Source organism: Protopterus annectens, chromosome 16.part0 (genome assembly GCF_019279795.1).
Source record: "Protopterus annectens isolate FY-2018-M chromosome 16.part0, PAN1.0, whole genome shotgun sequence".
Taxonomy (NCBI): Eukaryota; Metazoa; Chordata; order Ceratodontiformes; family Protopteridae; genus Protopterus; species Protopterus annectens.
In genome coordinates, this window is record NC_056750.1 from 592,434,210 (window position 1) to 592,448,577 (window position 14,368).

General features: G+C 37.2%; 1 protein-coding gene across 2 annotated transcripts in view; it reads left to right on the forward strand.

The window, feature by feature from the left end:
* Window positions 1-14,368, forward strand: part of DPP7 (dipeptidyl peptidase 7) — a 2,619,404-nt gene that overhangs the window by 2,439,208 nt on the left and 165,828 nt on the right. For both annotated transcript variants that reach the window (XM_044058506.1, XM_044058507.1), the window contains one exon: window positions 1,088-1,158. In XM_044058506.1, the coding sequence (XP_043914441.1) occupies window positions 1,088-1,158 (71 nt within the window). The remainder of the gene's footprint in view (window positions 1-1,087; window positions 1,159-14,368) is intronic.

A 14,368-nucleotide genomic window follows, 5' to 3' on the forward strand; every position in this document is an offset into this window, starting at 1 on the left:
ACATTGTTGAAAAAGTTAACTTTGTTCTTTTGGCTACTGAAATTTCTACTACTGCCTGACGTTCCTTGGCTTTTGGAGTTACTTTGTTCTTTTGGTTCTCGGTTTGTGACTTTGTACTATTTCATATATGTAGATATACATACATATATACACTTGTGTGTGTATATATATATATATATATATATATATATATATATATATATGGGTGTACTTCAGTAGATCGAACTTTTAAATGTTCGAACCTCATATGGCCGAGACCATAACATCGAACATTTAAAAGTTCAGACACTGAAGTACAAAAGAAACAAAAAAGAAAAGAAAAAAAACAAAACTGAAAGTTTGTAGCCAGGGGGGCAAGCCCCTCTGCACTCCCCTGCTACTTAAATATTTTAACTCTGAGATCCCATTACATTGCGGAAAAGTGGAATCTTCCTGTTCTGCACTGTACAGGGTTCTCCATTCAGTATGTTTGAACTTTTAAAAGTTTGATCATATGGTCTAGGCCATATGAGGTTCAAACTTTTAAAACTTTGAGCTACTGAAGGGGACCTATATATATATATATATATATATATATATATAAGTAGTAGAGCTCAGTTTATTTGAATTTCATTAAAGTCAATATCTGTTTGGTTAACAAAGCAGATGGTCAAAAACTGAGAGAGAACCCATAATTCCCATAGTTGGGGAATATGCCCTTTCCTCAGGGATTGTGTGATCTCTGAATTAGAATGTATAATTAGCAAGGGTCATTGGGGAGGATGAAGTAGGGCCTTACCCCCTTCCAAAAACAGCTTTGCAGTTGCGTGCTGCGATGTTATTTCGCAGGCACATGAAACGATTTGTTTGTTACATTTTTTATTATTTTATACTTGTGTTGACATCTGTTTTTTTTACTCTTTGTGTACCTGTATATATCTAGACACACACATATGTATATATGCACCCATATCTGTGCATAGACATTATTTTGAATAACTAAAATATGTCTGCTACTGTTATGTTTTATCCTAGATGAGCATTTATGGAATACTGTAGTGAGTATTATTTATTGCATATTTAAGTTTGATATAATTTTCCCCAACAGATAAGAAAAAACCTAAGTGCAACATTAATCGCCATAAATATTGAAGGTGGTGCCCATCATCTGGATCTCAGGTAAGCAAATACACTAACTGTGATGGCTGTAAAGTGATCTGTTTGTCTGAATTTTAAAATCTGCTCTCTGAAATCACAACTAATATTTTGAGATTACCCGGTGGAGACTGCACAAGATAAACAGTGTTTTTGAAGCAGTATATACAAAAAAAGTACAAGTACAGGAACTTGACTGTGCAGTGGATATACAGAATTATACACCATAAAAAGATAATATAACTGAATCGGATAGATGGTGGTAGTTCAAGGTCCAAGACTATTGTCTAGCTAAACTGTGGAAGCAAGAATCCTAAAAACACAAGTTCAGAGCAGAGCACATAAAGAATGCTATTTATAGGTTTGAGCAAGGATTGTTCATAGATAAAAATGTTAAAAGTGTACACTCTGTGTGTTTCAAAAGCAAAAACAAAGAAATAAAATGTGTGTTAAAGAGAGAATCTCAAGCAAAGCTAAAGTTGGACTGTAGTTAGAACATTGAGCTCTTTTTTCATTAGGCTAAGTAATCCTATAGCAGGGGATGGATAAGACTATGAAAGCTAGAGGAATGTAGGGTAGTACATCAGGATATAAGGAAAAGATGAGATGACAAGTAAGACAAAAAGTAAAATAATTAGATGCTTAGAAGGCGAGAGATGTGCAGAGACTGGAGTAGATCCCATTTTAATGTAGAGCTGTCACAGAATGTATCATTTAGAAGTGAAGCTGTTTAACATAAGGACCCAAAAATTATCTGCTTTCAGCAGTAACTTAGTGAGAACCACCTTCTTTATGAACAGTTACTAATGAATGTATCAGAACAGGAGTGTTATTCTCCATCATTGGCCCATGATGATGCCCTTCATAAGGTATACCAACAACAACCTGTTCACCAGGCCACAGGATAGCAAAGAAGTACTTCCAGCAGCTTCTAAATTAAGAAAACCCCATAGAAGATGTACTGCCCCAGACACAGCCTACAGTGAGAGCAGAATAGGAGCCCACCTTAGAAGAAGTAAGAATAGCACTAAGGAAATTAATTCAGGGAAAGCAGCAGACTCACATGAGGTCACAGCAGGTAATATAAAGATACTGGGTGAGATAATGGAGAAATGGCTCCTGAGGGTATTCATAGCAGTGTGGAGAAATAGGCATATCCCAGGTGACTGGAGAATAAGCATACTCCTGCCAGTGTACAAAAACATCAGAGACTTCCGCAATTGTGGGCAGTACAGTGGTATCAAACTCCTGTCACATTGCATGAAAGTTCTGGAGAGGGTGATTGATGAATAGATATCCAAAATAGTAGGAAGTAAAATAGGAGGTGAGAGAGGGTGATTGATGAATGGATATCCAAAATAGTAGGAAGTAAAATAGGAGGTGAGCAGTTTGGATTCAGATCAGGATGGAGCAGAAATGACCTGATGTTTGCAGAGACAGACAATTGAGAAGAAGCTACAGATGAGGAAAGAGTCCAACTAGGCATTCCTAGGCTTAGAGAAAGCATATGACAAGGTCCCAAGAAAGCTGGTTTGGGCAGTACTCCAGTGGTTCAGAGTTCTAGAAACATCGGTAGAATTAGTGCAGGCTATGTACAAAGAACCAATGACTCAAGTATGAACAGTGTTGGGTCTCATAGACTGGTTCCCAGTGGGAGTTAGATGTACATCAGGGTTTATCTCTGAACTCACTGCTCTACATAGTGGTGATGGACTACATTAGCAAACAGGTCATAGGGGACAGATCAACAAAGTTGCTGTATGCAAATGTCATTTACGACATCAGGCAGACTCTGAGCAAGAACTTCAGCAAAGGATAAGGGAATGCAATGCAAAACTGAAGGCACATGTGATGAAACTAAGTACTGATAAGACACTGTTAATGGCAGCAAGTTGGGGAAATCAGAAGAAGCTCAGAACTGAGATAGAAGGGAAGACAGTGGAGCAGGTTAATAGCTTCAGGTATCTGGGAGAGGTGGTTGAGGAGAAGGGAAGCCTGAATGAAGAGGTCAAAGCCAGAATCAGAGGGGCTGCAGCCACCTGGTATAGTGTATGACAGAAGAATGCCAAAGAAACTGCAAAGTAAGGTGTACAAAACACTAGTGTAACCAGTACTACAGTATGGTAGAGAAACCTGGGAAGTAAAGGCAGAGTAGATAAGGAAGCTAGAGGTGACTTGAAATTGTGTCTTGAGACAGGTGGTAGGATGCACACTGTGAGACAGATGAAGAAATGTGGACATAAGAGCAGAAGCCAAAGTAGCTCCAGTTGCAGAAAAATCAGAGAGAACAGATTATGGTGGTTCGGGCATGTGCAGAAAAGTAGAAGACAGTCTGGTAAAGATGATTTGGGACAGACAGGAAGAAAGTAAGAGGAAACGAGGGTGTCCAGCAAAGAGTTGGATCGATTGTGTGAAAGTAGATCTGCAACAGTCAGGCATGAGTGTCGAAGGAGGCAGAAGTGTAGTATTGAATCAAGAGAGATGGCAGCAGTTAACACAACACCCTGACCCCATGTAGAAAAATAGGAAAAAGTGGGTTGTTGATTATTCATTCTTGAGTTACTCTTAGCTATGCCTATGTGGATATTATGCTAAAGACACTTGAACTCTGAAGTAATTTTTTCACCCACTGTGACTAGCATTAAAAAGTTAAACTATAACATTGACAGTGGTCCTATGTTGGGTATGTCTTCTTCACCAGCTTTAATTCAGCATTTTTTCAGCAAAGTCCTGTGTTCATAGAAATGTACATGCCTTTACTGATGCACACTGTGATGTAACGTATTCTCTACATAAGCATGTTTGCCCCTGAAGTCTGCCAAATTTTTTTTTTTTGCTGCTCTTACACTTTGTATTTTGATCTTTATTTTGTTAATCCATCTTCCTCTGTGTCTTGAAGATTCATAGGATCTTGATGCTACTTCTCCATGATCAGCAAGAATACTGAGTTAACTCCTTTTGTATCACCTCGTACAATCCCCCCTTTTTGGGTGCCTTCAGCTGAGGAAGAACAGCTTACATTAGCCTAGGGTCCATCTTCTCTCTTCTTTTTCTTCCCCCAAAAAGTAGCTGGCAGACTTTCTTGGGAAGCGTAAGGAGTCTGTAGTTATTCTACATTTGTGAACCTGTAATTATTGATGCTTTTAGGACAGCATGGAGGCAGACTGACTCAGCCTCATCATTCTCAGAAAAAGGCCAGACACCTTTTACATTTTTATCATCTGGGTGGGTAGATCAGGTCACAAAGCATCTCAGTCCTGGCTCCTTTATCAGCTCTTCAGTTTAGCACACATCACAGAAACCACATCATTATGCCACCACACCAAGGGAAAAGGACTCTAGAGCTTTGGACAAGTAAAGCAGGAGACATGACAAATCTGTCAGGTTGTGCTTACATCCCTCAATTATTTGCCTCGTCTGTCACAGTTCCAGGCCCAGCAGTTAAGCTCACTGACCACCTGAAGATGAAGCAAAGCCTTACGTCTTTGGAGGGCCTGTATCCCTTTTACTTTTGCACTTCTCAGCTAAACCACACAAGCCAGAAAATTGGAAGAGACTCTCAGAATTCTGAAGTGTCACAGGGCTCTTTGCCCTGCTATGCCAGCAGAGTGACCTATTGCAGTTCTCTCTGGTTTGGGCTGTCCATTGTAAGGAAGGAGCTGTTCTCTGATATCTCTCCAGCTTGGAGAACCATGGCAAAGGACCTTAATGTTGTAGATGTGGTCATTTTTTATCAAGTTTTTTAAATGATCACTTAACACACAGGCAAACATACATTAGTATAAAAGCAAACAGACCTTGAGTTTCCAGTTACGTACATTACACATTACTTATGTTCTTTTTTGTAACTATCATCAGTTCAGCATTACATACATTTCTCAGTTCCTGCCTTCCCTTAAATCTTAGATCTTCTCTTACTCCTGAACATTGTTCTGCAGTATTGTTTCCATAATTTCCATGTATTTCTAATTTGCTTCTTTCCTTTTCAAAATATCCCACTTCCAATTATTTAACCTCTGTTAAAATTTTCAGTACCTCAAATACAGTTAGCTTATCCTTCTTTATGGACCTGCTTCCAAAATCTCATACACTCCTTAGTTCTTGAATCCTGACCCCTCCCCTTGCGTCAGCTAGCACAATCATCCTTTTCCTCTTTGAATTATAACTTTCTGCTTGTGTTATATGTATGAGCTTTAATTAATTTATTTATTTAACATTTGTTTACCAGGATAGTCCGACTGGACAACAGGCGTCCATTTTCAGCGGAGTCCTGTGGAGAAAAGCTCCACAGGGTTACATAGTAATTTAGTAAAAAGCAGTTAAAGTTTAACAATAGTTTCAAAAAAATGTTAATAGTTTAAAAAAAAAAAGATCCCAGTACATTTGTACGCAAGTACAAGTACAGTATAATACAACTGACTTAATAGTAGTAAAAAGTATACTAGATATTTACACTATGTACAAATCTGCCTAGGTAGAGCATAAGTTAGCGGAATAGTATTCCTCAGGGTCAGCTGTGGTTAGTAGGCTGGGTGAGGTGGTTTTAGGGAGGATCATTACAGTTACATATATGGTTTTCATAAAGATGTGATTTAAGGAGATTTTTGAATGTGGTAGTGTGCTTTTGTAGCCTGAGGTCTGGGGGTTTGGTGTTCCATGTTTCTGCAACTTCGTAAGGGAATAGACATTCCCTTAAGCTGTTTTCACATGGAATGACTTCAATTAGGGTTTTAGTTACTGGATCGTAGTTCCTTGTTGGTGTTATGGAAGTTTGAGGCCTGTTAGGGCAGGGGTTTTATCAGGGTGATACAACATTTGATGCGCTAAGTTGAGTTGATGATACTGAAGTAAGTTTGGAAATTCTAGCCAGTGTAGTTTATGCAGGGATTGGCATTGGTGAGAGTGTGATTTAATGTTGGTTGCAAACCTAGCTATTTTGTTGTAGCATGTTGAAAGTTTGTTCAGGTTGGTTTTATTTAGATTTGTTAGTACTGGGAATGCATAGAGTAGGGTTGATAAGAGATGAGTTCTGGCTATGGCACTTCTGAATTCAGAGGTTAAGAATTTGCTGCTGCAATAGAGGCAACCTAGCTTTTTGTGGACTTTGGAGATGGTTAGGGATATGTGTTCATTGTATTTAAGTTGGTGGTGAATTGAAAGACCCTAGTAGTTTGGCCTCTGAAACAGGAGATATGAGTGTCTTATTGGCAGATAGAATGGAGAAGGTGGGGTCATTAGTCTTTGTTGGGTGGAATAGCATTAGTTGTGTTTTTTTGGGGCTCAGTATTAGCTGAGAATTGTTTAGCCAGTTTTCAATTTCTAAGAAAGATTCTTGGGCTTGCATTTGTAGCAGTTGGATGTTGGGTGCAGACTAGATAAGAGTAGTGTCATCTGTGTATTGGACTACGTCGGCTTTTGTGGTTTCTAAGTGGAGTTTGTTTTAAAGCTATTGAAAAGAAGGGGGCCAAGTATAGAGCCTTGACTTGCACCACATTTGACTGGAGGGGGGCATAAGGAGTTGAGCCATTTGACAGATTGAGAGTGGTTGTCTGGGTAGCTACTGAACCATTGAACGGTATGATTATCAAGGTTTAATTGAGTAGCTCAAAATTATCTTGTCAAGTCAGATAATTGTAAATTATCTTGTTCTTTTGACAGAATCAAATTATCCCACTTAACCCTTGCCCTCTTCTCCTCCCAGATAAATTTCTTCAACTCTCTATTATTGTCCATGACTTTTCCTCTGGTTTATTAAAAAATATGCCTGACCTGTATGTAGAGCATTTTCACTACTTGTATCATACTATCCATATCCAGGAGCTTCCAGTTTTTCAGTTTTTGTATTCTCTTTTGTTTAGTCTCTTCCCATATATCCTCAGCTGCCATAACATAAGCATCTTTAATCCATACTCCTTAAGACTTCATTTTATTCCATCCCCATAAATGTGGGTATTGCTGAATCAATTTATTTTTGAGTACGTAATTTACGGCTATAGCCTTTGTTTTATCTTCATTAATTTTTATATCCAGAAAAGACATGAAACTCTCTCATAATGTTCCAGAATACTGAAATATCCTTTTCTATATTTATCAGGTACAAAATAATTTCTACAAATAAAGCCAGTTTTTCTTGATTGCCATACCTATGATATCCTTGAATTTTTGAGTCCTTTATTTTATTTGGTAGTGCCTCTAAATATAAGGCCAATAATAAAGGGAAAAGAGAACACTCCTGGTTCCTCTCTTCAAAAACAACTTATAAGGGAAGAACCCTCCTGCTTTCTTGCCTCCGAGCCTTCATATCCTCCTAAGTAACCTTATAGTATCAGGGTATGCATATGCTTCCATTACACTACTTATGAAATCCCAGCCTACTTTGTTAAATGCTTTCTCTGTATCAAGACTCACCAAAAGCAAATGTATTTTATTACATGCTGCTTCCCTCTGGATCATCATTGTTCTGTTAATGTCTAATGTTTGTCTTCTCTCCACAAAACCACACTGATCCAGATCTGTCACTTTTGTTATTACTTTTGCCATTCTTTTAGGTAGTATAGACATAAGCACTTTGTAATCATTGTTTAAAATTTAAATGGGTATATATGAAGCTGGGTCTGATGTTCTTTTAGGTATTACAGCCACCACAGCTTTCTTCCAGGATGTTGGTGCTTCCCATCATTTTAAAATACTGTTAAACAAGACCTTTCTTTCATATCTTTATCACTTTCTTCCTTCCTGCCTTCCACAGGAATTGTTAAATGTTCCTGGAAACTTTCCTGCAGATTGATTATACATCGCCATTTTAACTCATGTCTTCCTATCTTAACTGTTAATTGTTGAGCCTCATCTACCTCTAACCTTGACCTACCTATGTCTTCCAAACATTTTATTTTGTGCTTGCTCTTGATTTCCATATTTCCCTCCTTTATAAAATTTGTTCTAAAATTTCTGAAATGTGTAATACTGCTACAGGATCTATGGTTATTTTCTTGTAGTCTCCCTAAGTTTGACTATAGCCCTTTCTATTTTCTGTTGCCAAAGTCATTGTGCTAAACATTTTTGTGCTCCTGAGTCATCATCAAACAATGGTCGTTTAACAGAAATCTTTCTAAACTATTCATATTATGCAGATACTCCCTTATTTTCTATTTAGTACTATGTATTTTTGCCTTTTCTTGTTTTATTGTGGAGGAACTTCTAAGATGGCTGCACATTGAGTAACATCTCAGTTCTTGCTCTCCCAATGTGAAAACAGAAACTCAGCAGAGAAAGCCAGTAAACTTGTGTTTATGGGTAAATTTCAGTAACTGGCTAGTAAGTGTACTGCTTGGATGCCAGGAAAAAAATACAGAGGACCTGGGAATAAATCAGCTACAAAAAGTGAGGAAGAAACACTGACTGGGGAAAGTTCTGCAGCTGTTCAGCAAAAAGTAATGCAATCTCCAGACATGAATCCCAGTAACCTACAGGAAGATGGGAAACGAAACTAGAATACCGTGAACTACTTTGGCAACTTAAATTGGATGCTAGTAGGTTTCCCGGTATGAATGAGAACATCAACATTAATAGTGTTTTAAAAATGAGACAAGCTAGACTGTAAAGGAGGAAATTATTTGTCTTACAGGGTTCTGCTTGAGTCGTACTAGGACCTTAATGACAAGGCTTTAAAAGTAAAAGCATAAAAGAAAAACAGGAGGAAGTTTGGGGTTTCATTGGCGGTATGTTTACTTGTCCTGAGAATATGGTTAACTAAAACAATAGTGCTGCTTTATTTTTTGGATATAAGATTGTTTTATACAAAACTTTATATAAAACTTTACATTTTTGCATTTTTACAATTTTATATTTTTATATTTCTTTGTATTTTACTTTAAAACATCAATAGGCATTAATTAACTGAGACATGTGTCCTTGTCTAGAGTATAAATGAAATGGCATGAGTTACCAAATTGTTTTACCTTGAGAAAGCCCGGTAGTGACTGGGAGAAAGCGCTTGGTTTTAATTTGGAGATCTAATAAAAGCTTTTGAATAAGCTGCGTTTGTGTTGGTATTGGCCACGCAAAAGGATTTACAGCATTGTACTTAATTGTTGCTTTTCGGGTCCTGTTGTGCTGACTTTGTTCTTTTGGCTACAGGAAGATATAAGACAACTGCACACAGACCTCGTTAAAATAAACAAAACACTGATGAAGTATACCAACACAACAAAAGGCTGGAAAAAATGTAAGAACCTTTAAACATATATTCAGATGAGGTGATAAAGCTGCAAAATGCAGAGGTTGAAATGAAGAAAAGGCTGGCTGAATATGAGACTGCTCAGGAAGAGATGTTTAAAAAAATAATAGAATTAGAGGATGAAGCACACAGGGAAAACTTGAGATTTTCAGCTATATCAGAGAAGCTGGGAGGAACATAGTGCATTCATTTTATGAAAACACAAATAAATTGTACTGGTATTCCACAGCAGGAGTTTTTAGATGAAATGGCACATCATGTGTATGTTCCAAACCTGGCTGTGAGAAAGCAACCTAGACCTTTAATAGTAAAGATGCAATCCTACCAGCAGAAGGAGTTGAGTTTGAAAAAACTGTGGCAGAAGGACAAAGTACTAAAAGTGGGAGACAGAGTATTTGTGGAGAATGATTACTTATTGTATACTAGGCAGTAGAGGAGCAAATGTATTCCACTATTCAGGGAATGTCGAGATGCAGGTGTGAGATTCAAAGTGCTGTACCCAGCTGTCTCCAATGTATTTTTCCCTGGAGGGACAAAATCATTTTTTGAAGAAGTGCATGTTAAGGAGGAAATACAAAAAGTAACCTGTGAAACATAAGGAGATGCTGCTGCTTGTTCTTTTGGTAATAAAGACCACAGAGAGAGAGCACCTGTGAAACCTTATCCAGTATTTCAACAGAAATGTTGAAGAGAAGGAAGGGCGCATGAGAGTTGTCTAGAAGAATCGAGAGGACGTTCAAAGTGAAGCAGATACAGGATTTGGGAGATGGAGATGAACAGGTATAAAACCAGTAACTTAATGTGGGTTTACTATGCAGTAATTATATTTGTGAAATATGACCGAAGAAAATCTTAAAATATTGCCCTTTTTCAGAATCAGTTGTACTTGTGGGGGACTCTAAAGCATGTGCCCTACTTCATGTCATTAATGTTTGGAAAAGTGCTTTTGGGAGGGAAGAGGAGGGAGAAAGTTAACTGTAAGTAAAGATTTTTTTCTTAAATTGTACTATTTTGTGGTGTGTGTTTTTCTTTACATGCTATAAAGTAAATTTTTCTCAGTTATTTTAAGTGTAATAGGGATTGTAAACAGATGCTGCTGCTGTTCTTTTTTTCTTTTCTTTCTCCCTTCTTTCTCTCTTGTTCAGTTTTAAGAAATGTAGGCACTGGAATGTAAAAGAAAAGGCCTGGTTAAAAAAGGATAGTAAGAGAAAAATGAATGTACTTTTTCACAATCTTGCATGGGGAATGACTAGATTAAAGACCTTAGATTGATTTGGTAACAAGTTGTAAGAGAGAGCAAGTAAATGAAAAAGAATACTGAATATTATGAGGCTTTTTTTCTAGAAAATACATGTTTGCATAGTAGCAATTCTGCACTTGATCTTCATGTTTCCATGGAAACGGTCTAAAGAGAAACTGTCTCCAGTCTGGTGGAGAGTGACTGGCTGAGGAAAAAAAAAAGATATTGCCCAGGACATAATGTTCTATGAAGCATTCAGGGGTTTTCCCAGTTGGGTGAGATATAAAGCTAAAACAAAACCAATTAGTAAGAAGCACAGGGTGTTCCATGCGTTTAGCATGCATAAACCTTTCTTTTAGGTTAACTCAAGTCTGTAAGTGTGGTTGTCATTTTGGGACTTTTGTTCCTATTAGGAGGGTAAAACTTCAATATTTGAAGATGTACATAGTTTTGTCTGTTAGTATTAAGTTAATAGGTTTTTGGTGGGTATTGGGGGTGTTTATTTTTTTTTTTGTTTGAGGGCTTTCAATAAAATAAAACGTTTTGCAAGATGTGACATAGGCTGAAATGTGTATGAAGAGAAACAACTGTATAAAAGTTCAACCTGCCAAACAGTGCATGCATGTAACACAAAAGCTGGAATTAGACATTTAACAAAAATGTGTTATACATAAAAGAAATAACTTTTTAATGCAATGATGCTTTCTGCAATGTCTTTAAATGTCCAACGATCTCACAGATAAATGCAAACAATAGAGAGTAGTGAAATATATTAAAAATGTAGAGTGCAAATAGTTGTATTACAGGAGGTACACTTAGAAAGAAAATGACCTGTGAATTTGATAAAGAAAGATTTTCAGGATGGTTATTCAGAGGAATTCCTGGGACAAAGGAAAAGATGAGTACTAATCACAAGAGTGGTAGAAAAGGATAAAAAAGATAATGGCAGATTTGTAGTGCTAAGGAGCTACTTTCAAGGGAGGAGGATTACACTGGCTTGTATTTATATACCACTTAAAACTGCTATAATGCAGCTTAAGAAAATTCTGGGAGAAATAATCCGTTTTCAGCAAGGAATATTACTTATAGGTGGAGACTGTAATGTGATTTGCAGTAGTGCAGATGTTTCTTGGGGGCCCAGAATGGAAAGTATAACAAAGAAGGACAGATTTGTGAAGAAATTTATCAAAATGTTTTGCATGGAAGATGTGAATTTACTAATTGAGTGAATTTACATATTATTCCCCAAGGTATAAAAATCGGGCTAGGCTAGACAAAATTTACATTTCACAAGACTATGTGCATTTAATTTAAGGTCTTGATATGCACCAAATAACTATTTCAGATCAAGCGTCAATAATAAATAAAAACACAGAGTAATGAAATAAAAATGAGACTGAGACATTGGCACTTTCTCACCTAATTGCTTCTGAAAATATAACTAGGGTGGGATAAAATTAAAGTGGAGTTTATAAATACGGTGGAAGTAAAAGAAAGTGAGCTTTGGTTGAGAAGTAACAAGAATTATTTAGAGGGACTGACAAATGTTGAAGTATTGCAGAATAGGGGGAATCTCGCAGAACAAATATGATCAACTGCAGAATGCTAAGCAGAAAATAAGGGATTACCTTGATAATATGCATGAGTTTAGAAAGATTGGTGTTAAGCAACTTCATTATTAACATTGGAACACAAAAACTTTTAGCAAGACGACTCAGGCCTAACAGACAGTAGAAAGGACAGTCACCAAGATTAGATAGCTTTTAACAAGGAAGATAATGAAATCCTGTAGAGGTATTGGTAATTTTATGAAAGGTCTGTATAAAGCAGAGAAATATGGAAATCAAGAAAAGATACTAATGGAAATGTTTATGGAGAAATTAAATATGACAAGGTAGAGGAAGGATGGTCAATTACTAATGGTTAGAATAGGAGGAGATGAGATAAAAATTGTGATGTGTAACCAATCTTACAAGAAAGTCCCCAGGAAGAGATAGTATTCCTGTGGAAGTTTGGAAGCTTGGAGAGAAAAAACTGATAAAGATCTGGAAGGTTTTGTTTAACAGTATTTTAAGAGGAGGAGAATTACCAACATCCTGGAAGAAAGCAGTGGTAGTTGTAATACCTAAAGAGGGTAAAGATCCATTAGATCCAGCTTCATACTGGCCCATGTCGATACTGAACCATGATTATAAAGTGTTCATGTCTACAATGGCTAAAAGAATGACAAACAGTGCCAAACTTGATAGATGTGGCTCACTGTGGTTTTATGGAGGAGAGGCAAACATTTGACATCAATAACAGAACATTGATGATCCAGAAGGAAGCAGAATGTAAGAAATACCATTGCTGTTGGTGAGTCTCGATGCAGAGAAAGCATTTGACAGAGTAAGCTGGGACTTTGAGCAGGGCAATGGAAGCATTTGCATTTCCTGAAAAAATATATAAGGTTGATTAGGAGGCTATGCGGGATCGGAGGTGAAAATTAAAGTGGGTGGGGTCCTTTGTGATAATTTCTGCTTGAGCTGAGGAAACCAAGCAAGGGTGCCGTCTTTCCCCGTTGTTATTCGCATTATATTTACAACCATTGGCAAAGAAAATAAGGGACTCAGAAATTCAAGTATATAATTGATGGTGGTCATCAAGAAAAGCTGGCTATACCTGCAGATGATATTTTATACCTGACACAACCAGAAAGAGACATTATAGTGTTGTGGAACATTTTGAGACAGTTTCAGTTCTTTTCGGGATACAAAATTAACGAAGCTAGAATAAATGCAATAGCAGTAAATTATGTACCCACACACAAATTGGTTCAGCAATATCCTTAGTTATGGGGACATGATAAAAATTTAGTATTTAGGAGTATGGATTAAAAATGATTCTCATGTGGCAGTTAAAGGTATGTGGGAAGAGACTAAACAAAAGATAATACAAAAACTGAGAAAATCGAAGTTTTGTTATATGGATAGGGATAGTAAGATACAGGAGGGGTACAGTTTGCACTGCCATATGAACACTTTCTTTCTGGGGAAGTCCCCCACCACAACCTTAATTCTAGGAGTCATAGAACCAGTACCTTTAATTCAAAGATTCAAAGACTGCTATTGCAGAGTATTTCTGGTATCAAAGAAAGTGTCTTTTGGAGACCAGTTCTAGATCTAAAGATCCCTTTTCCATTTATCTCTTGTAATGTTCAATACCTCAAATACGGTTGGTTTAGACTTTGATTTCTAATTTTCTAGTAATTGCTTTTTTTCCCAGCCAACATAATTAAATGTAATAAAGCTTCACTACGTTTAAGCAATTCAAATTCTGTATCCAAGCTCAAAAGAATCATTCCCTTACTAACAGCCATTTGCTCACCTAGTATATAAAATCCCTGTGAAAACACTTCCAAGCAAAGATCCTAACTCTTCTGGACTTGGTTGCATACTTGGAAGCCATACATATGTATTCCCATTGTTTTCTTGTAAATTGCTTTCCAGTCTGTATTGACAATTTTTTTCTAACCTTCTATAACCCCCTCCCCCAACACAAACCATAAAACATATACTTCACAAAACCAGTGTGCCACACAATCACAGCCCTTAAGGCAAAATAACATACCCAACACACTAGTAATAGATGACTCTATAGTCAGGCACACTGACGTCCCACTCACTAGGCTGAACAAGGAGAAGGTTACTGTTAGCTGCCTGATGGGTGCCAGGATCCGCCAAATAACACAAGCACTCAGGTTACTCCAGAACTAGTAC